General features: G+C 43.6%; 1 protein-coding gene across 2 annotated transcripts; it reads right to left on the reverse strand.

Moving 5' to 3' along the window:
• Positions 1-2,972: 2,972 nt before the first annotated feature.
• On the reverse strand, positions 2,973-24,008 carry NLRX1 (NLR family member X1). 2 transcript variants are annotated; one of them, XM_060787479.2, is made up of 9 exons: positions 23,791-24,008; positions 18,416-18,550; positions 15,614-15,689; positions 12,714-12,796; positions 11,723-12,339; positions 9,451-10,871; positions 8,649-8,735; positions 6,450-6,701; positions 2,973-4,269 (listed from the first exon to the last, which is right to left on the reverse strand). In XM_060787479.2, the coding sequence occupies exons 2-9, from the start codon at positions 18,525-18,527 to the stop codon at positions 3,963-3,965; spliced, it is 2,955 nt and encodes a 984-aa protein (XP_060643462.2). In that variant the 5' UTR covers positions 18,528-18,550; positions 23,791-24,008; the 3' UTR covers positions 2,973-3,962. The 2 variants fall into 2 exon arrangements, with proteins under 2 accessions (XP_060643462.2, XP_067326882.1); XM_067470781.1 differs by lacking the exons at positions 18,416-18,550; positions 23,791-24,008 and having other exon boundaries at positions 15,614-15,684.
• Between the last annotated feature and the right edge of the window lie 276 nt (positions 24,009-24,284).

Below are 24,284 nucleotides of genomic sequence, written 5' to 3' on the forward strand. Positions count from 1 at the left end.
GGACATGAAAACAGCTCGGCACCTGGCCCAGCTGCAGAAATTAAGGGGCAAATTGATAGACTAGAGGAGATCAGTCGAAACAGGAGAGCCGAACAGTAGCTTCGGCGTTCTGCCAGGCTCTGACAGAAAAAGATAAATTCTCAGCTAAGCGAAACCAATTTCTGAGCACTGGTGACATAATTAACAAGGAGAGAAAAGTCCCAAGTTTAGGATATGTAGTCTGATGAAGGATCATTTGGAATCAAGTGTTGGGAATCAGCCTGTTTGTTTTCCAGGATCATAATGCTTATGATGAGAGTAATGATGGTGCTGAGACTGAGGTGCAAGATAGAGATGGTTTGGTCAATGATTTTCATACAGACAATGACAGAGAGGCCCCAGTGCAAAGGGCAGTTTCTCATGAGAATATTCCTGCTGAGCCTCGGGATGATGGTTTACTCCCTCTTTCTGTGAGCTCTCAAGATTTGGGTTTGGAAAACAATCTGACACCTGGAAATTTTAATGAGCAGCCAGATAGGGAGTTGAAGGATAGGCAGCTGGAGATCAGCCAGGATTGACAGCAAACTCAGTGTTTACGTCGCTCTGAAAGGCTTCGTCAGATAAGGGGCAAGTGTGGGGGAAAGCCAAACCAATTTCTGGGTTTTGGGATATAAGGTTTGCTTCGAGGGAAAACCTCTTAGATCAGGCATCGTTTGGAAATTAGGTTCATGTGCCATGGAAATCCTGTTTAAGAGGGCTTGTTCATGTGGAGAATTTTAGCCTATTGGATTGTCTTTGTTTCCTGTTGATTCCTGCCTGGATAAACACTGCCTTGGAACTGCTTTTATATTTTGTGTGGACATTGCTTTGTTACTGCATTTTATTGACTCATTACTTTTTGGAACCTTATTTCCTTACAAGCATGTATTTTTACTGGCTATTTACTCAGCTTCAATAAAAGAGGATTTGTTTCTTCACTCATCGTGTGGTGTGTTTTAAAGTCAGAGGGCTTTTTCCTGACGTGGAGTGCAACATCAAGCTAAGTTCCCGCCCTTGTTTCATGGAAACCTTGCTTGGAAGATTCGTGCTTAAATATGTCTTGTTTCATAGTTTTGGTTTTTGGATTTTAGGATTGCATACCAATGCCTTGGATTAATGTTTCCTGATTTTCTGCATTTTATTAGAGAAGTGTGGACTTTGTTTTCATGGACTTTGCTGAACTCTACTCTGGACTAGTTTGTTCCTGCTTCTTACCTAATTGGATTTACCTATTTCTTTAAAGTGCTTTTTACTTTGTTGCTTTTCATGAACTTCAATAAAAAGGATTGTTTTCCTATTCAATGTGTGTTGTTTAAAGTCAGAGGGCTTTTCATGTCCTGTAGTGAAACAGCTATCTGTTTAAATTGAGATCTGGAGCCTGGCACACTTCGCTACTCCAAGGGCCAGATTTTCTACATGAACCAGTAAGAACGGAGGTTTATTCTTTCCAGACAGAAAAGGATGCCAGAAAAGAGTCTGTGCTTTCAAAGATCCAACACAACCCAATACAGAACATGTGTATACAATTTTGACAGCTATTCCGAACACCTGCGGCAGCCTCAGAGGCAGGTGAAATGTCAGGAGAGAATGCTTCTGGAACATGGCCATACATGGAAAACACACGACAACCCAGTCAACAGATGTGTAAAGAGAAACACCGGGACCCTTGTTCAAATAAACGCCATTCAAATATACACAAAGTCAGAGGTTTCGGCTTTTGTTTTACTATGACACATTTTATTCACTTGCAGTGCATTTTAAGAAAAATAGAAGTGCAATTCTCCAAAGTGACAAGTAAAATACAGAAGCACAACAATACATTCTGAGACTTGACAGCGCTATCAAAAAATATAGTTTCTGGAGGGACTAGCATTGTTTTCTGCAAAATTTAAACTATCAAAACTATATATAGCCCAATGCTCCGCTTCAGATCCCTCTCCCATCCATAGAAAAGTATAACAAATAAGCATTAACCCCATAAGGAAATATAATACAGCTGAAACACAATTTGTGTGGCTTGAACTCAGGAAAATATGAAGTCACCCACTCTATGATATTCTAAGACATCTTATTGCTGGATGTGAAGGTGTCACAATTTTTGCTGCACAGAGCTGTCAATAATACCTATTTGACACAAATGCACATAAACTTGCTTTTCCAAAAGTTCATCGCCATAGAGCTTTCACTCTCTAGCAGCCAGATGCCGCTTGCATAAACACACACATATAGATATTTAAAAATATACTCTTCATTTTGCCCTCTCCCTGACATTCAAAAGGACGGAAACCAGATGCATTCGGTTAAAAAACAAAGTGCTTCTCAGCTTTGCAAAGGCACAATGGCAAAAGACATCCCGCCCCATCGATGTTTCTCCCGCTCCCTTGTTATGCTGTTTTGCATCTCCAAATTTTGAGACAAGACCCTCCAAAAACCTGAAATGACCAGTTTAACCCCAGAAATACTCCTCTTTGTTTCTTCAAAGGGCAAGAAGAATGCTTCCACGTTGCATAGATTTGGGCTGCAAGAAATAGGAACGCACAGGAACGGGACAGCAGCAAATCCCACAAGTTGCAAGTGATAGAAATACAACCCTTTATATCCATTTATGAAATCTTTCAGAAAACTAAGAAAAATGGCATTCCAGTTTGGGGGAATTAAGGCGCAGTTAGTGAGGTATTTGTGTTTGGAATAAAAGGCAAGGAAAGGTAAAGAAGCAGTGCAAATTGGGACACATCCACACTGTAGAAGTAATCCACTTTAAGTGGGTTGTTGTGAGTTTTCCAGGCTGTCTGGCCATGTTCCAGAAGCCTTTTCTCCTGACGTTTCACCCACATCTATGGCAGGCATTCTCAGAGGTTGTGAGGTCTGTTGGAAATGAGGCAAGTGGGGTTTATATATCTGTGGAATGCCCAGGGATAGGTCCATGTTGCAATTGGCCACCTTTATTAGCCTTGCAGCTTCAAAGCCTGATTGCTTCCTGCCTGGGTGAATCCTTTGTTGGGAGGTGTTTACTCTAAAATCAGGACAGTAAATAAAGCACAGCACTCAGAAAACGGAAATTTCAGACATGAAACAATCAGGGTCAGCTAACACCTCCCAACAAAGAATTCCCAGCATTAATCAGCCAGGCTTCGAAGCTGCTGTGCCATTATGTGCTAATCAAGGTGGTGAGTTGCAAGACGCACACTCGACTCAAGCAGACAAAGTTATTTCTCCCACCCTGGACATTCTGTCAATATATAAACCCCACTTGCCTAGTTTCCACAGACCTCACAACCTCTGAGGATATCTGCAATAGATGTGGGTGAAATGTCAGGAGAGAATGCTTCTGGAACATGGTCAGATAGCAACCCAGTGATTCCAGCCAGGAAAGCCTTCCACAACACATTAAATCTACTTTAACTCCTAAGGTTCGATGCGATGGAATTGTCTTTAGTTAAAGTGGTGCTAAACCACATTAATTCTATAGTGTAGGTGCATTCTTGGAGGCAGGGAGAAAAGATGCAAAACATCCTAAAAACGTCCTTCTCGTTTCCATTGCATTGGGTCAAAATGGTCTCTGGAAGCATCTGCCATTCATCAATCCTATCCTAAAGCTACCAATGGACTGGGATCAGGATTTTCTCCCAATTTCAAAATTAGTACTTTACATTATTGGCAAGTAGGGATGCTGAGAATAGTGACATGCATTTGACATTTGACATAGAGTTACACACAGAGGTACATTTTTGATCAAGACTCCTCCCTGTGTCAAGCTAGGTCAGGCATGGGCAAACTTGGGCCCTCCAGGTGTTTTGAACTTCAACTCCCAGAATTCCTAACAGCCTGAGTGTAGAAAGCTATTCCAGTTTTAATGGCATGCATGTATGCACCCCATTCTCTCCATCCTTTGCCGTGACAACTATGTTAGCACCATTTTTGGAAGTTCCCAGGGTATCTGTCCCCTACTGAAGCTCTCCCAGCATCCTCTTGACTTTGTTCTCCACGCTCATGAACTTGAACTTCTTCCATGGGTTGACCGTCTGGCGGCGGCTGCACCGCAAGTCATCCAGCAGCATTCCCAAATGTTGCCGCACCCGGTCGCGGTCCCAGATGGACAGGTTCTTCTGGACCACGTTCAAGATGGTGTCCCAGTGGTCCGAGACGTCGGTCCCCATCGTCAGGAAGATAAGCACCCGGATGCCGTCCTGGTCCTTCCGCATCTGGTGCAGGGCCTGCTTCCCTTCCTCGCTGATCTCGTTGAAGTACAAACTGGTTGGAGATGTCGAGAAAGAGGAAAGAGAACAAGAAGGGAACATTTCAGAGCCTTTGTGGTCAGAGACAGGGTCCAAATATTCTAAATACCTTCACTCATCTTTGAAGCTGAGCAGGGTCAGCAGGTGGCCTTCCAGACACTGCAAAACATCTATCAAGCATAGATGACAGAATTGGCCACCGACTTCTGGAGGGCTACCCTAAAGTCCCAATTTCCAAAATACCTTGGAAGCTGAGCAGTATCAGCTAGGTTTATGTCTTGGATAGAAGACCAGGTCATGTTCCTTGACTAAGAAAACCCTTTATGGCAGTAGTTCTCAACCTTTCTAATAACTGTGACCCCTTAATACAGTTCCTCATGTTGTGGTGACCCCCCAATCATAACATTATTTTCATTGCTACTTCATAACTATAATTTTGCTACTGTTATGAATCATAATGCAAATATCTGATATGCAAGATGTGTTTTCTCACTGGACCAAATTTGGCACAAATACCTGATATGCCCAAATGTGACTACTGGTGGGGTTGAAGGGGAGGGGGGTTGATTTCATCATTAGTTACTGGGATTTATAGTTCACCTACAATCAAAGAGCATTCTGAATTCCACCAATGATGGAATTAAACCAAAGTTGGCACACAGAACTCTCATGACCAACAGAAAATACCGGAAGGGTTTGGTGGACATTGAACCAAAGTTGGCACACACAACTCCCATGACCAACAGAAAATACTGGAAAGGTTTGATGGGCATTGACCTTGAGTTTTGGAGTTGTAGTTCTCCTACATCCAGAGAGTACAGTGGACTCAAACAATGATGGATTTGGACCAAACTTGGCATGAATACTCAATATGCTTATATGTGAACACTGGTGGAGTTTGGGGAAAATAGACCTAGGCATTTGGGAGTTGTAGTTGCTAGGATTTATAGTTCACCTACAATCAAATTGGGCCAAACTTCCCATACAGAGCCCCCATGACCAACAGAAAATACTATGTTTTCTGATGGTCTTTGGCGACCCCTCTGACACCCCCTTGCAACCTCCCCAGGGGCCCCAACCCCTAGGTTGAGAAACGTTTTATGGAGTTACCATAAGCTGATGGTCAACTTGGTAATACACAAAAAAGCACTGAGCAGCCAATATAAGACACTAGGATCCAATCACAATAGAGCAGTGGTTCTCAACCTGGGGTCCCCAGATGTTTTTGGCCTAAAACTCCCATAAATCTCAGCCAGTTTATCAGCTGTTAGGATTTCTGGGAGTTGTAGGCCAAAAACATCTGGGGACCCCAGGTTGAGAACCACTGCAATAGAGCCTTAAGTCAATGTGAACCTCATCTAACTCCAGTTTCTAGGAATGAACAATGTCAAGTTTTCTCTCCAATAGATTGGACCATTTTCAGTGAGTTTCCAGACTTAGGGAAATGCAAACTTATTTGTGCAAAAAGCAATGATTTTTAAAAACGTTGCCTGTGTATCGCCTATTTAGCTATATAATTAAGTTGTAGGCATGGTTAGGTTCGGTTGGAATCTTCGTAATTTGGAATAAATTTGGAAAGATTTGCTTTTTGAAGCGATTTTGAAGTTTTTAAGGAAACCGGAAGTTCCTTTGCCCTTCCAAAGCTTTTTCCGCCATTTGTTACGAAGCAGTAAGTGAGTTGGAAATGATTCAGCTTTTCACCGCTTCTGGGCTCAAGCCTGGTAAGCGTTTTAAACCAGACTGGATGAATTTCCTCCCTTTGCTTCCCTCCCACCTTTCTGGAGTAAAACAACTACTAGTAAAGACCACCCAATGAAACAGGAAATAACACTTTCAAACCAAGGAAGGATTCGGAAGTCTTGGAAGTTTCAAAAAGTTTTGAAATTTTTTTTCTGTGAAAATTAGAATTGACGTCCGAATTGAACCACCAGTGCTCCCTACATCCGAAACGAGTTTTGAACCAATTTTTTTTATCAAATAAGCCTACTAAGTAGCTGGTACAAAATCACAGCCAGCATTTTAAACCCTAGTAGTTAAACAGCTAAGGAGGGCTTTCTGGTCCAAAGAAGGGATTGGATACTATGACGCTCTCAGCTACCAAGAACCCTATTGTATCTAAAGGTGTCTGTACCCAATGCAAGCACTTATACGATGTCTAAGTAGGAACCCTTTCCATAGAGAGACCTAGATACTCACTGCACCATCTTCAGCGTGGGATGCCTCTTGACTTCCTCGACCAGGGCCAGCGCGGTCTCGTCTGTCACCGAATTGTAGGCCACGTCCAGTTCCTTCAGGTGCTGGTTCTGAGCCAGGTGTTGGGTGACCACCTCCACGCCCCGGTTCCCCAATGAAGTATGGAGCAGCGACAACTGCCTCAAAGACCGGTTGCCAGCTATGCCTTCTGCCAAGTAGCGGGCACCTTGCTCCGTCAGTGGGTTGTCTGCCAACCTGAGCATGGGACAAAAAGGGAGCGGAGTTTCGAAACTGACTTTTAGAAAGCCTTTGATCACAGTCATAGGACTAATGCAATGACAGGGCAAAGTGTGTTGAATCTGGTGTGGCAACAGAGCTGTCTTAAACCCATAATTGGCAAAATTGCAAGAGGTTCACTTTTGGATTAGGGATGAAAATAACATATATTTAATGTGAAACTATTTCGGATGGGCTCTGCAGCCTAACTCAAAGGGGATGCTACCTGGAAAGGCAAATAAACTACATGTAATGTGTTAGACAAGACAGAGGCCCTCCTGGTCAGTTGAAAGGCCGAACAGGGCATAGGGTTACAGCCTGTGTTAGACGGGGTTACACTCCCCCAGAAGGTGCAGGTTCGCAGCTTGGGAGTGATCCTGGACTCATCGCTGAGCCTGGAAGCCCAGGTCTTGGCGGTGGTCAGAGGAGCTTTTGCACAATTAAAACTTGTGCGCCAGCTGCGCCCGTACCTTGGGAAGTCTGACTTGGCCACGGTGGTCCACGCTCTGGTTACATCCCGTATAGACTACTGCAACGCTCTCTACATGGGGTTGCCTCTGAAGACTGCCTGGAAGCTTCAACTAGTCCAACGTGCGACAGCCAGATTACTAACAGGAGCGGGGTACAGGGAGCATACTACTCCTCTGTTGTGTCAGCTCCACTGGCTGCCGATTAGCTTCCGAGCACAATTCAAAGTGCTAGTGTTGACCTATAAATCCCTAAACGACTCCGGCCCAGTTTACCTGTCTGAACAGATACTCCCCTATGAACCATCAAGGTTGTTAAGATCTTCTGGAAGGGCCCTGCTCTCGGTCCCACCACCTTCGCAATCGTGTCTGGTGGGGACGAGGGACAGGGCCTTCTCGGTGGTGGCCCCTCGGTTCTGGAACTCTCTCCCGATGGATATTAGATCTGCCCCTTCCCTCCTGACTTTCAGAAAGCTGGTAAAATCTTGGCATTCTCAGAATGATAATAGAGTCAATAGCTGCTGACCACACTGACGGATGGTGATGAATTTGTGACTTATCTTGATGACTTGGCTTTATGTAATTATTTGATCTGTATTTTAATGTATTTTAATGTATTAACGTATTATGATGTTGATATGTTTTAGCTTATTTGTGTATGAATTTCCTGTTGTTAGCCGGCCTGAGTCCCTCTTCGGAGATTGAGAAGACCGGGTTATAAAAGCTCTAAATAATAAATAAATAAATAAATAAATAAATAAATAAATAAATAAATTTAAGAACTGTTATGAATGTAGCCTTTGAAGATCTTTACCTCTAAGAGAAAGGAAACTTTGAAACCATCAAGCTTCTGTACCTCAATAAACGTGTTCCAGTTTCTTTTTAAAGTCAAGCCTATGTTACTATTCCTTTCCAAGTCAAGTCACACTACATATTGAAGAAAGACCAAAGCAACATTACAAGCTATTGGTTGTGTTATCAATATAATAAGCCCTCACAAAGAGGTGACTCCTTTTACCAACTCTCTACATCAGGGCTCCTCAAACTAAGGCCCGGGGGCCGGATGCGGCCCTCCAAGGTCATTTACCCAGTCCTCGCTCAGGGTCAACCTAAGTCTGAAACGATTTGAAAGCACATAACAACAACAATCCTATCTCATCAGCCAAAAGCAGGCCCACATTTCCCACTGAAATACTAATAAGTTTATATTTGTTATTTTATTGTTTTTAAGTGTTTTTACACTACAAGTAAGATATGTGCAGCGTGCACAGGAATTCATGTTTTATTTTTCAAATTATAATCCGGTCCTCCGACAGTTTGAGGGACTGTGACCTGGCCCTCTGCTTTAAAAGTTTGTGGACCCCTGCTCTACATATTGGTAGCAGTTATATTTATACATCCTTACATCCTTATAAATAGCCTGAAAGCTCCATTCAAGTGCATTTCTTTTGATACTCACCTTAAAGTGTTCACCGCACACTTCTCGTGCAGCAGCAAGTCTCTGATCTCCTTGCAGGCTTCGGGCCCCAAACCGTTTTGCGGCAAACTGGACACAAAAACAGAGCCATTTTTAAACCCAGCACCAGAGTCAGACAACCAACGCCTTTGATGGGCAAAGGCAAGACTGCAGTCTATGCAAAAGGGGCATAGACCACAACTGCTATTGTAAATTATTAAACTGACCAGTACCCACAATTTCATTTACCCAAGTCAAACAAAATAGGCATATTCTAGGTCCTCCAAGCAATTCTATAAGTGTTTTGGTGGAGGACCTAGTAACTGAGAGGTGTCCTTTCTATGTCTTTCCTAGGTCCTCCAACACAACTCCAGGACATGCTTCTACTGGACATGTTTAATGGGGTTCATTATTACTCATCATTTTGGGTATCCAAGAAAAAATACAGGAGTCATCTAGGTAAATAAATAAAAATGCAAATCTCCATTTGTTCAAAACCTTAAATCTCCCAAAATACTTCACCGATTGTTTTGAAATTTTGACACAACGTAGCATTTCTATTTCCACATACCTACTATTATATAGATGTCACACCTGTAACAGGCAAAATATGCCAAAAGTTAAATAATAAAGACCATGTTCTACGCAAGTAGAGATGGAACTTCCTCTTTTTTGGCCTGTGGATTTGGACTTGATAGAAATCTGCTTTCTACTTGAGCACTGTGTGTACTATGTGGACATGTGCCCCATTTTTTCAGTTATTCAGGCTTAATTGAGGTACTATGTTGTGGACCACAACACTCACTGGAGTTTTTTGCACCGTAGCAAGACGGGAAAGAGAATCCGCAGGCAGTTGACATCCAGGTGGCAAAGGCCCAGGTTCAGCTCCTCCACCTCATGGCTTGTGGCGCCCACCACTGAAGCCAGGATGGAGCATTTGAGAGGGGTCATCTTGACTGTGGAGAGATTGATGGTCCTCAAAGACTGGACGGCCTCGGTGGTGAAGCTCTCATTCTGGAACTCGTGGAGGAAGATGAGGAGGTCCATGACCTCCGGAGGTGGCAGGCCCTTGCGGATCTTTTGGATAAACTTCTTCTTCATGGCTTTCGCAGTCTCGATGACCGCCAGGTTTGTGATGGGGCAGCCCAGCTGGTCCAAGATGGAGCGGTTGCGTCGTGAGAGCAGCCCAACTGTGAAGATGGGGAAGAGCTCAAAGGCCTCATCATCAGGGGCATCGTCCGGGTGGCGCATGGGGCCTTCCACCCCAAGGATGCTGCAGTTAGTTTGCTCCAAAACGTCATCGTTGAAGTAGTCCTCCTCCTTGAACATCTCTGCTGCCATGGTGCTGGCGATGGTGTCATGGTCCTTGCTGCCAAATTTGGTGAAGTAGCGGGGGAAGATCTTGATGAGGTTGAAGAGCAGCGGGAGGATGCGCAAAGGCAGCACCTTGGAGACGATGCTGAGGACTACGGCCACATCTTCACTCACCTTGCTGATGATTTCAGAGACATCCTTTCCCACCCGATCCATCAAGGTCTTCTTCTCACCCAGGACCACATAGAGGGCCGCCAGGTACTCCTGCATGATGGGGATGGTGAAGACGAAGGTGTGCTCCTTGCCTGACTGAACGCTGGGCGTCAGGAAGAAACGGAAGACGTCACTGCGAAAGATGTCCAGGAAGTTGAGCTCACTCTCCTTCTTCATCTCTACTTCAAAGCAGCGGCGCATGTCCTCCTCTGAGAAGGATGTCTTTCGCGAAATCACTCCATCGTGGGCCAGCTTCCCAACCGTTTTGGCCACATACTTCATCATGGAGATATTGGAGGGGTCCGTGCTGTCCAGCACCTCCCCGCTAAAGTTGAGCCGCAGGAAGCTGGTGTAGATGCCGGTCAGTGTCTGAGGCGGAGGCACCGAGTTGGTGAAATACAGGAAATGCAAAGTAGTGCACACCAACCAGCAATAGGAAGGCAGGAAGCAGGCGGCCGCAATCTGGTTGTGCCTCTCTAAGTTCCTTGAAAGCATCTCCACCAGGTTGTCTTGCTTGCTCGCCTCCTCAGCCGTGGGAGGACCAGAGACACCAACACAACCCGGCTGGCAGAGACGCATCTGGAAGTAGAGTTTCTGGAGGTTGGTGTCAGAGAAGCCACAGACTTCGACATAGCGGCCTACAAACTTGCTAGGGATGCGGCGCACTGCAGACGGCCGTGTGGTGACTATGATGCTCGCCTGGCGGAAAGGGAGGAGAAAACAGACCCATCAGAAGATGAGGAGCTTCTGCTTCTGAAAACTTTACTTTGAAACAAGTTTCAAATATTTTGCTTAATATTTGAAAATCTATATAAATAAAAATGTAATGTTCGTTAAAAACCACTGAACTAATTGACACCAAATTTGGACACAATACACTTATCAGGCCAACGAGTGACCATCACTCATAAAAACACTGAAAAATACAGTGACAAAAACTAACTCCAACCCCAAAAGGCTGTGAGAAAGGCTGTTAGGAATTGTGGGAGTTGGAGTCCAACCCCTCCCCCCCCCCCCCCCCGGAGGGCCCAAGTCTGTCCCTACCTGGTTTACACCGTGGAATTATTCCACAGCATTGAGCCCTGGTATTTAAAGGGGCCCCATAGGCCATTTGGCCTAACCACTTTTTGCAGTAAAGGAAAACACCATCAAAGCCCTCCCGACAGATGGCCATCCAGTTGGAAAGGAGCCCCATATGCCATCCAGTCCAACCTTATTGGGCGGTAAAGGAAGACACAATCAAAGTTTACACGATAGATGGCTAACCAACTAGAAGGGAGCCCCAAAGGCCATCCAGTCCAACCTCATTGGGTGGTAAAGGAAGACACCATCAAAGCCTCCTACTTATGACAACTTAGTAGAGCCAGGAGTCATTTCATAATGGAGATATAGCTCAATCTGGCCTGAGATAACTATTACACAAGATCAGGGGGAGGAAAAGTGTGGCTTACAGGACGTACGCAATGTGATAAGATCCCAACATGATAAGGTCCCTAGTCCGATCCAACACGGTTGCTCTTACGTTCTGCATTTCCATGAACCCTACCAACCTCGGGCATCATGTACTTCCGGAGAAGGTTGACCACGATGGCAGATGGAGGGATCGGCTCATTGGGGTCACAGCAGAGTTCTGTGTGAGCCAGATGGAAGTCCAGGTTGAGGCGGTCCAAGCCATTGAGAATGAAAAGCACCCTGAAGTTAGTGGTGCCCAAGGTGGGTACCAACTCCCGGAGGTGGAGGTACTTCTTGGTGATCAAGCGCCGCAAAGAGATAGGTGCATTACTTTGGGATAGGTCTTCGCAGGAGAAGGGGATGAGCAGCTCAAAGCGCGGCAAGCGTTCATGGCACCAGTCCATCACCATCTTCTTGATGAGGGTGCTCTTCCCAGTGCCCACCGTCCCATACATGACGACGTTCCTCACTGGCTGCCCACAGGCATTGAGGTCAAAGAGGTTCTGGAGGCTGATGGTCTGGTTGCAAGAAGCCTTGAGCTGGTTCTGGATGGTTAGGTATGGAGAGGGCTTCAGGATCTCCTCCAGAGAGGTCTCCCGGATGATTGGGTCAACATGGATTGAGTCCAGAGCAAAGGAAGGGCCAAACTGCCTCTCCTCGTTGGGCTGCTGGAGGAACCAATTGGCCAGGCTGTTCCGGTGTTTCTGGATGGCTTCTGAAAGAGAAGAGCAGGAAAAGAGAGAGAAGAAGAAGGAAGGTGAATATGAAGATCGAACCGCACACTTCTTCTCCAATAACAACCTCCCAGAGTATCTATTTTCGCTCCACAAACACAAGTTCGGGACCACATCCAAATATAGTCCCTATAAGCACTTTTTCAATCCCACTGGGCACGAATGTTATTGAGAATAATGGGTTGGCAACTTTCTGGTCCCAAAGAAAAGATGCTCTGAGATGTTTTCGATTTTACTATTTTTTAATGGATTCCCTGTCTTTCTGCCAAAAACAGACATCCAGGAAGGTCTAACCCAGGGGATCACGTTAGATACAGACCGCTGCCCTCTGAAGCAAAAAGATCAGAGCTTTTACCAGAAGTGGGCACATTCTTCAGTGCTATCTGGCTCGCTCGGGGCGAAGGAGACGGAGGTGGTCTTGTCTGGCAGACAAAGCTCCTGCAATGGAAATCTATATCAATAAAAATGTAATGTTTGTTTGTGGGATTAACAGAACTCAAAAACCACACTGGACGAATTGACACCAAATTTAGACACAAGACACCTAACAAGCCAATGTATGTCCTTCACTCAAAAAAATTGATTTTGTCATTTGGGAGTTGTAGTTGCTGGGATTTATAGTTCACCTACAATAAAAAAAATATTCTGAACTCCACCAATGATGGAATTGAACCAAACATGGCACACAGGACTCCCATGACCAACAGAAAATACTGGAAGGGTTTGGTGGGCAATGCCCTTTGGTTTTGGAGTTGTAGTTCACCTACATCCAGAGATCACTGTAGACTCAAACAATGATGGATCTGGACCAAACTCTACACGAATACTCAATATGTCCTAATGTAAACATTGGTAGAGTTTGGGGGAAATAGAATCTTGACATTCGGGAGTTGTTGCTGGGATTTATAGTTCATCTACAATCAAAGAGCATTCTGAACCCCACCGACAATAGAATTTGACCAAACTTGGCGCACAGTTCTCCCATGACCAACAGAAAATACTGGAAGGGTTTGGTGGGCAATGCCCTTTGGTTTTGGAGTTGTAGTTCACCTACATCCAGAGATCACTGTGGACTCAAACAATGATGGATCTGGACCAAACTCTATATGAATACTCAATATGTCCAATATGGTGAAGTTTGGGGGAAATAGAATCTTGACATTCAGGAGTTGTAGTTGCTGGGATTTATAGTTTACCTACAATCACAGAACATTCTGAATCCCACCGATGATAGAATTGGGCCAAACCTCCCACACAGAACTCCCAGGTGGGCCACAGCAACAAAGTAAGTATATTATATTATTAGCTTAGTAAAATATCAATATTATATATTACTATATTGTACTATACCATTATATTGTAATATTATTAGTAATATTGCATGTAATATAAAATATATAATTATAATATATTATTAGTAGTAGTATTATATTGTATTACATTATAATATTATATTATATGTATATATAATATATTATATTACATCTATATAGGTTGTTGTAGTTTTTTTGGTCTATATGGCCATGCATCTATGGCAAGCACCCTCAGAGGTAGTGAGGACCTCACAACCTCTGAGGATGCTTGCCATAGATGCAGGCGAAACGTCAGGAGGGAATGCCTCTAGACCATGGCCATATAGCCCGAAAAAACTACAGCAACCCAGCGATTCCGGCCATGAAAGCCTTCGACAATACATCTATATAAATAAAAATGTGATGTTCATTTGTGGGATTAACATAACTCAAAAACCACTGGATGAATTGACACCAAATTTGGACACAATACACCTCTCAGGGCAACAAGTGACCATTACTCATGAAAAACTGAAAAACACAGCGGAAGAGACTTTAAAAGCCAAAAAATAAAAAATACGTTACAATGCATGCACAAAACCACATATTTACACATATACCCAAATATATACACACACATATATACAAATATACACACACAAAACACATCTACACAGACTGGGCCACAGCAATGCGTGGCAGGGGACGGCTGATATATAAATAAAAATGTAATATTTGTTTGTGAGATTAACATAACTCAAAAACCACAAATTGACACCACATTTGGACACAATACACCTCTCAGGCCAATGAGTGACCATCACACTGAAAAACACAACATAAGAGACTTAAAAAGCCAAAAAAAATAAATATTACAACACATGCTTAAAATCATATATATATATGCAAACACACATATAGACACATACACACAAATATATACTCAAAACACATCTACACAGACTGGGCCACAGCAACGCGTGGCAGGGGACTGCTAGTCTATATAAATAAAAATGTAATGTTCGTTTGTGGGATTAACATAACTCAAAAACCACTGGACGAATTGACACCAAATTTGGACACAATATATCTCTCAGGCCAACGATTGACCATCACACCTAAAACACACACAAAAAACCCAGCAGAATGGACTTAAAACCCCCCAAAATAAACTATATATACATATACACATACACTCATATACATATACACATGCACACATACATACATACAGGAACACACACACAGACACACATATATATACACACACAGGCACACACAAATATACGCATACATATACACATGAGCACATATATATTTACATATACATATGCACACATACACACATATACATACATACATATACACAATATACGTTTACACATATAAACACAGAAATACACAAATATATATCCACTTATACACACATATGCAAACACATAACATATACACATATACACAATATACATATGCACATATAAACACAGAAATACACAAATATATACCCACTTATACACACATATGCACACACATAACATATACACATATACACAATATACATATGCACATATAAACACAGAAATACACAAATATATACCTACTTCTACACACATATGCACACACATAACATATACACCCATCTATCTATATCTATCTATCTATATATGCAAACACACATATATACACATATACACAAATATATCCACACACATAAACACATATATGCACACACAAAACATATACACAGACTGGGCCACAGCAACGCATGGCAGGGGACGGCTAGTATTAAATTTTTTTAACATACGAACTAGCCCATTTCTTTATTTATGTTGCGTTGTGCCTTTAAGTTATTTCTTAGAGACATTGCAAAACTAGAACTCCCAAGCCATGGAAGTTAAAGTGGGATGAAACCGTATTTAATCTGTAGTGTAGATGTACCCTGCATTCCACATTCTTTTATTACCTGAGCGGAGGCATCGAGGAAGACAAAGCCCGGTCCACTTGCAAGATCCTCTTGAAGGCGAAGTTGCATGCAATGCCTCCAAAAAAGAAAAGCAACAAGTTATGTACAGCATTCTCTTTATATTTTTTTATGTGAAGTTATACACATTGGGGCTGCGGTGGCACAGCGAGTTAAACCACTAAGCTGCAGGTTTGAATCCAGGGAGCGGGGGTGAGCTCCCGTTGTTAGTCCCAGCTTCTGCCAACCTAGAAGTTCGAAAACATGCAAGTGTAAGTAGATCTAGAGGTACCGCTTCAACAGGAAGGTAATGGTGCTCCATGCAGTCATGCTGGACACATGACCTTGGAGGTGTCTACAGAAAACGCCGGCTCTTCGGTTTAGAAATAGAGATGAGCACCAACCCCCAGAGTCGGACACGACTGGACTTAATGTCAGGGGAACACCTTTACCTTTACTGAGACATCTTGGAGGCAGGACTTGGAATACTGTGTCCAATTCTGAACACCACAATTGAAGGAAGATGTTGGCTCTAAGCTGGAATGTATCCAGAGGAGGGTGACTCAAAGGATCCAGGGTCTGGAGAACAAGCCCTATGAGGAGTGGCTTAAAGAGCTGGGCATGTTTACCCTGCTGAAGAGAAGGCTGAGAAGAGACATGATGAGAGCCATGGATCAGGAGGGTGACTGAAAGGATCCAGGGTCTGGAGAACAAGCCCTATGAGGAGCAGCTTAAAGAGCTGGGCATGTTTACCCTGCTGAAGAGAAGGCTGAGAAGAGACATGATGAGAGCCATGGATCAGGAGGGTGACTGAAAGGATCCAGGGTCTGGAGAACAAGCCCTATGAGGAGCAGCTTAAAGAGCTGGGCATGTTTACCCTGCTGAAGAGAAGGCTGAGAAGAGACATGATGAGAGCCATGGATCAAGATATGAGGGGAAGTCATAGAGAGGAGGGGGAAGGCTTATTTCCTGCTGCCCTGGAGACTAGGACGCAATGGAACAATGGCATGTAATACACATAGTAAAATACTGTTGTGCATGAATACTTGGATGAGTTTTCTTATAGATGGGACCCAGATCTAAAAACAAAATGTAATTTTCGTATAAACCTTACATACATAGCCGGAACATGACATTTCTACTACTTTTGTGCACAAAACATGTACAAGTAATAGTATGTGTACTATATGTACATGAAACAGAAATGAATTTCATGTTTAGAATAATAGAATCATAGAATCCTAGAATTGGAAGAGACCTCGTGGGCCATCCAGTCCAACCGCATTCTGCCAAGAAGCAGGAAAGTTGCATTCGAAGCACCCCCGACAGATGGCCATCCAACATCTGTTTAAAAGCCTCCAAAGAAGGAGCCTCCACCACATTCCATGGCAGAGAGTTCCACTGCTGAACAGCTCTCCTTAAAATTAGTTCTTCCTCATGTTCAGGGGGAATCTCCTTTCCTGTAGTTTGAAGTCATTGTTCTATTGCGTTCTAGTCTCCAGGGCAGCAGAAAACAAGCTTGCTCCCTCCTCCCTATAACGTCCCCTCACATATTGATACATCGTCCTCATTATGTCTCCTCTCAGGCTTCTCTTTTGAAGGCTAAACATGCACAGCTCTTTAAGCTGCTCCTCATAGGGCTTGTTCTCCAGAGCCTGGATCCTTTGAGTCTCCCTTCTCTGGGCACATTCCAGCTTAGAGTCAACATCTCTAAGAGGGGGGGGGGGCAGGGGACAGTTCCATCTTATCTCCTGTGCTATGCTAAAAATATAATATAATATAATATTTATAATATCATAATATAATATATTGTATATACATATAATATTTATAATATTATAATATATTATATTGTATATACATATAATATTTATAATATTACAATGTAATACAATATAATAATAATACTAATAATAATATAGTCCAGTCCAACCCCATTCTGTCAAGAAGTAGGAAAATTGCATTCAAAGCACCCCCAACAGATGGCCATCCAGCCTCTGCTTAAAAGCCTCCAAAGAAGGAGCCTCCACCACACTCCGCAGCAGAGAGTTCCACTGCTGAACATATATCCTTAAAATTAGGAAGTTCTTCCTCATGTTCAGGTGGAATCTTCTCATGGTTCTCATTATGTCTCATCTCAGGCTTCTCTTCTGCAGAATAAACATGCCCAGCTCTTTAAGCCGCTCCTCATAGGGCTTGTTTTTCAGATCCTTGGTCATTTTAGTCGCTCTCCTTTGGACATATTCTAGCTTAGAGTCAACATCTTTCAATTGTGGTGCCCAGAATTGGACATAGTGTGATTCCAGGTAGTGGTCTAACCAAGGCAGAATAGAGCATGGGTAGCACGACTTCCCTGCATCTAGGCACATATTGAAACATGCTCCTCATTATGTCTCATCTCAGGCTACTCTTCTGTAGGATAAACATGCCCAGCTCTTTAAGCCGCTCCTCATAGGGCTTATTCTTCAGATCCTTGGACATTTGAGTCGCCCTCCTTTGGACATATTCTAGCTTAGAGTCAACATCTCCTTTCAATTGTGGTGCCCAGACTTGGACATAGTGTGATTCCAGATAAAGTGGTCTAACCAAGGCAGAATAGAGCATGGGTAGCATGACTTCCCTGCATCTAGGCACTATATTCCTATTTATGCAGGCCAAAACCACATTGGAGAAAGATGCCAACTTTGAACAGACTAAAGTACTGCGAAAGGGGAAATTAGAATTGTTTGGCAAAGGCAATTTCGATTGTGGAAAGGGATTTGGATGCAATATCAAAAAGCCATAGAAACAGAGATTCCGGCTTACCGTGCATGATGTTTGGGTGCATCATAGCTGTTCGACTCGGATGCCCAGCATCCGCTTGCCTCAATCTGGTCCAACTGGTCCCCGCTTGGGGCAGCCGTCTCGTGAATCCCATGGCAGGTGGATGTGGCTTTTCACCTGCAAAATAATAATAACAATACCATGCACAAAGGTCAAAGACACACAGCAAGCATGGGAACGACAGCATTACTTGGAAAAGCACAAGGAAGCGAAAGGAGAAGACTGGCTGTGGATGGGAAGGAAAGGAGCGAAAGGAGTAAGCTGGATAAGGAAAGTGCAGCTGTCACAAACACAAACTGGCACCTTTTGTCCCAAAGCTGTTTGCAAAATGGCCTTTTTGTTGTCCAAGCTCCAGAAGAAGGACAAGTCGGTGCACGTCTGATCCATCTGGGCAAAGCGGGCGGCCTTCTCCAACCCAGCCCTGCCAGCTGGTTCATCTGACACTCTTTCCGGTGCCTAAAATGTCATTCTGGATGCCCAGCCCAGCCTGATCCCTCCTTGAAGCCACAGCAGCAGCCGGGAAAATAATCTAGGATGTTCTCCTCCCCTTAAAGGAACAGGCAAGGAAGAGAAAGCAGCCAGAGAAAGAGCCGCAAAGTGATTCCGAAATGGTTTTGCTGGCACTCTTTGGACAGAGTTAGCCAGACTCAGCAGTTAGAAGCCACTGGCACATTCGAATCTGTCTGTCTATCCATGCAAGGGAATCCATGCAAGGGAACCCTGGAGTTTTATAGTTTTACAAGGTCTTCTCTGCCAAAGAGGGCTGGTGCCTCTCCAAATTGCAAACCCCAGGATTTCATAGCTTTCAGACATGGCAGTAAAGTGGCATTGAACTGCATTAATTCTACAGTGTGGATGCACCCCGACTCCCCCATTTATATCACGGCTTTGTTTTTGTTGAAAAGGACTAGGACTTTTGTCTCATGGCCCTTCCAGACAGTCTTTTATTCCAGGATCCGATCCCAAGTTTTCTGCTTTAAACTGGATTATATGAGTCCCCGATGCCAGATTTTATTTTATTTTATTTTTGTATCAGGAGTGACTTGAGAAATTGCAAATCGCTTCTGGTGTGAGAGAATTGGCCGTCTGCAAGAATGTTGCCCAGAGGACGTTGCCCAGATGTTTGATGTTTTCCCATCCTTGTGGTAGGCTTCTCTCATGTCCCCTCATGGGGAGCTGGAGCTAACAGAAGGAGCTCATCCGCACTCTCCCCGGATTTGAACCTGTGACCTGATAATCTGGGGTAATCAGAAATCCTGGGATCAGCTACTGGGATATTGGGCCTGACTGGAAGGGCCAAAAATCTGTGCTTGGAAGGAACTATAAAACCACATGGAGTTTCCAGCCCAGTTCTTGTATATTTAGAGCAGCTTTTCTCAACCTGGGGGTCGGGCGCACTGGGGGGGAGGTTGTGAGGGGGTGTCAGATGCTTCGCCAAACACGAACAGGACAGTATTTCCTGTTGGCCATGGGGGTTCTGTGTGGGAAGTTTGGCCCAATTCTATAGGTGGGATTCAGGATGCTCTTTGATTGTAGGTCAACTATAAATCCCAGCAGCTAGAACTCCCAAATGTATTTTTCCTAAACTCCACCGGTGTTCACAATTGGACATAGTGAGCATCTGTGCCAAGTGTGGTCCAGATCCATCATTGTTTGAGTCCACAGTGCTCTCTGGATGTAGGTGAACTACAACTCCAAAACTCAAGATCAATGCCTACAAACCCTTCCAGTATTTTCTGTTGAGCGTGGGAATTCTGTGTGACAAGTTTGGTTCAATTCCATCATTGGTGGAGTTCAGAATGCTTTTTGATTGTAGGTGAACTATAAATCCCAGTAACTAATGACAAAATCAACCCCCCCCCCCCCAACCCCATCAGTAGTCACATTTGGGCGTATTGGGTATTTGTGCCAAATTTGGTCCAGTGAATGAAAACACATCTTGCATATCAGATTTTTGCATTACGATTCATAACAGTAGCAAAATTATAGTTATGAAGTAGCAACGAAAATAATTTTGGTTCAGTTCCATCATTGGTCGAGTTCAGAATACTTATGGATTGTAAGTGAAGTATACATCCCAACAACTACAACTCCCAAATGACAAAAACAATCCCTTCCCACCCCACCAGTATTCAGATTTGTGCCAAATTTGGTCCAGTGAATGAGAATACGTCCTGCATATCAGATATTTACATGATGATTCATAACAATAGCAAAATTACAGTTATGAAGTAGCAATGAAAATAATGTTATGGTTGGCGGTCACCACAACATAAAGAACTGTATTAAGGGGTCACAGCATTAGGAAGGTTGAGAAACACTGATCTAGAGGGTCATTTGGATCAGCCATTGTTTCTCAGCCCAAATAGGATATTTGCACAGATAAGTGAGGCATTGTTCCTCTTCTTAAGGCCATGAATAAGACAGCTAAAAAAAAGTCTCAGATGCAGTGAATAATTACCTGGCCAAATATCCAAGATCTTTGGTGCTAGGAAGGAGAGAGAGAGAATGAGTAAAGATCACAGAAGAAGAAATGACAATCATCCCTCCACATTCGCTGGAGGACCCACATGAAAGTGAAAAAGAATCCAATAAAGGTGTTGTCAAAGGCTTTCATGTGTTTACCATGTTGAGCAGAATCACTGGGTTGCTGTGAGTTTTCCGGGCTGTCTGGCCATGTACCAGAACTCTCTCCTGATGCTTCACCCACATCTATGGCAGGCATCCTCAGAGATTGTGAAATCTAGGTTCTTGTGGGTTTTTTCAGGCTATAGGGCCATGTTCTAGAGGCATTTCTCCTGACGTTTCGCCTGCATCTATGGCAAGCATCCTCAGAGGTAGTGAGGTCTGTTGGAATTAGGAAAATGGGTTTATATATCTGTGGAATGGCTGGAGTGGGGCAAAGAGCTCTTCTCTGCTGGAGCTAGGTGTGAATGTTTCAGCTGATCACCTTCATTAGCATTTGAAGGCCTGCCTGAGCCTGGGAAGATCTCCTGCTGGGAGGTGTTAATCTGTGCCTGGTTGTTTCCTCTCTGCTGTTTTGCTGTTGTAATTTTAGAGTTTTTTTAATACCGGTAGCCAGATTTTGTTCATTTTCATGGTCTCTTCCTTTCTGTTGAAATTGTCCACATGCTTGCGGATTTCAATGGCTTCTCTGTGTAGTCTGACATGGTGGTTGTTGGTGTGGTCCAAATAATATGCTGTGTCCAGGCTGGTTCATCAGGTGCTCTGCTGATGAACTCTAAAATTACAACAGCAAAACAACAGAGAGGAAACAACCAGGCACAGATTAACACCTCCCAGCAAGAGATTTTCCCAGGCTCAGGCAGGCCTTCAAAAAAAAAAAACTCTAAAATTACAACAGCAAAACAACAGAGAGGAAACAACCAGGCACAGATTAACACCTCCCAGCAAGAGATTTTCCCAGGCTCAGGCAGGCCTTCAAATGCTAATGAAGATGATCAGTTGAAACATTCACACCTAGCTCCAGCAGAGAAGAGCTCTTTGCCCCACCCCAGCCATTCCACAGATATATAAACCCATTGTCCTAGTTCCAACAGACCTCACTACCTCTGAGGATGCTTGCCATAGATGCAGGCGAAATGTCAGGAGAAATGCCTCTAGAACATGGCTCTATAGCCCGAAAAAAACCCCACAAGAACCTAGTGATTCCGGCCATGAAAGCCTTCGAAAAGTACATTGTGAAATCTGTTGGAAACTCAGCAAGTGGGGTTTATATATCTGTGGAACAATGTCCAGGTTGGGAGAAAGAACTCTTGTCTGCTTGAGGCAAGTGTGAATTGACCTTGAGTTTGGGAGTTGTAGTTCACCTACATCCAGAGAGCACTGTGGACTCAAACAATAATGGATCTGGACCAAACTTGGCACGGATGCTCACTATGTCCAATCCCAGCAACTACAACTCCCAAATGTTAAGGTCTATTTTTCCTAAAGTCCACCAGTGTTCACAATTGGACACCTTGATTAGTACTGAATGGCCTTGCACCTTCAAAGCCTGGCTGCTTCCTGCCTGGGGCAATCCTTTGTTGGGAGGTATTAGCTGGCTCGGATTGATTCCCCCAGGTAGGAAGCAGCCAGGCTTTGAAGCTGCAATGCTATTCAATGCTAATCAAGGTGGCCAATTGCAACATTCACACTTGCCTCCAGCAGACAAGAGTTCTTTCTCCCACCCTGGACATCCCACACATATATAAACCCCACTTGCCTAGTTTCCAACAGACCTCACAATTTTATTTATGTATTTATTTACGACATTTCTATGCTGCCCTTCTCACCCCAAAGGGGACTCAGAGTAGCTTACAAGTAAAAAGTAAATACAATATATTATTATTATTATTATTATTATAGCACAATATTAATATTATATTGTCGAAGGCTTTCATGGCCAGAATCACTGGGGTGTTGTAGGTTTTTTTCGGGCTATATGGCCATGTTCTAGAGGCATTTTCTCCTGACATTTCGCCTGCATCTATGACAAGCATCCTCAGAGGTTGTAGAACTAGGAAAAAAGGGTTATATATCTGTGAAATGACCAGGGTGGGACAAAGGACTCTTGTCTGCTGGAGCTAGGTGTGAATGTTTCAACTGACCACCTTGATTAGCATTTGATTGCCTGACAGTGCCTGGAGCAATCTTTTGTTGAGAGGTGATTAGATGTCCACAGATATATAACCCTTTTTTCCTAGTTCCAACAGACCTCACTACCTCTGAGGATGCTTGCCATAGATGCAGGCGAAACGTCAGGAGAAAATGCCTCTCGCACATGGCCATATAGCCCGAAAAAACCTACAACAACCCATTAATGTTATATATTACACTGTACTATAACATTATACTGTAATATTATTAGTAATATTACTTTTAGTATAAAATATATAATTATAATCTCATTTTATTATTAGTAGTAGTATATTGTATTACATTATAATATTAACATTATATGTATATACTATATATTCTATTCTATTCTAAGCACAACCTCTGAGGATGCCTGCCATAGATGTGGGCAAAATGTCAGAACAGAATGCTTCGGGAACATGGCCATAGAGCCAGGAAAACTCACAGCAACCCAGTGATTCCGGCCAGGAAAGCCTTCAACGACACATTGCAGAGTGTGTTTACCATGTTGAGCGAATCCATGCTCAACAAAGGCTGTGTCCACACAGGTGAATTAATTCCGTCTGGGAGTTGTAGTTTTGCAAGGTCTTGAGCCTTCCCAGCCCAAGAGGGCCTCACCAAACTATACCTTGTGGATTCCCATACCACCAAGTTATGCCACTTCAAAGTAGTGTCAAACTGCATTCATTCTACAGTGTGGACATGCCTGAAGATTTTACCTGTGATGGAGCTTCTTCCCCTGCGTCAACACCTTTTCTTCCATTTGGTATTGACTCTTGTTCACAGCATGCCTATATAATATAGACAGTGCTTCTCAGTCTCTGCTTGGCCTGTTTTGTGCCTTTTTTCGTCTCTCCTTCTTTCAGGGCGGTTGTACTTCGGAGTGTCAACTCTCTGACAGTTCCTTTGCAACTTCCTGCCAGCAAAGCAACGCCCTTCCCACTCTCTCTGCCTCTCTTTTGCATCTGGGAAAGCATCCAAAAACAAGCCAAAGAGGGAGGAGCGGAAGAGCACATGCAAAGAGAGAAGGAAAGACTGAGAAAGGCCCAGAGGAGGAGTGCGGCACAGGGAATGGCCTGCCTTCTCCCATTCCTGCAAAGCCCTGCCCGGAAACACTTTGCTTTCTCAATGAATGTATTTCTCTATTGCTTCTCACTATCATATTTAGTTGATTTGCAACGTAGATATTTTTGACTCATTCTGTTGAGTGCCA

The sequence above is a fragment of the Anolis sagrei genome, chromosome 7 (assembly GCF_037176765.1).
Source record: "Anolis sagrei isolate rAnoSag1 chromosome 7, rAnoSag1.mat, whole genome shotgun sequence".
In the NCBI taxonomy this organism is placed as follows: Eukaryota; Metazoa; Chordata; class Lepidosauria; order Squamata; family Dactyloidae; genus Anolis; species Anolis sagrei.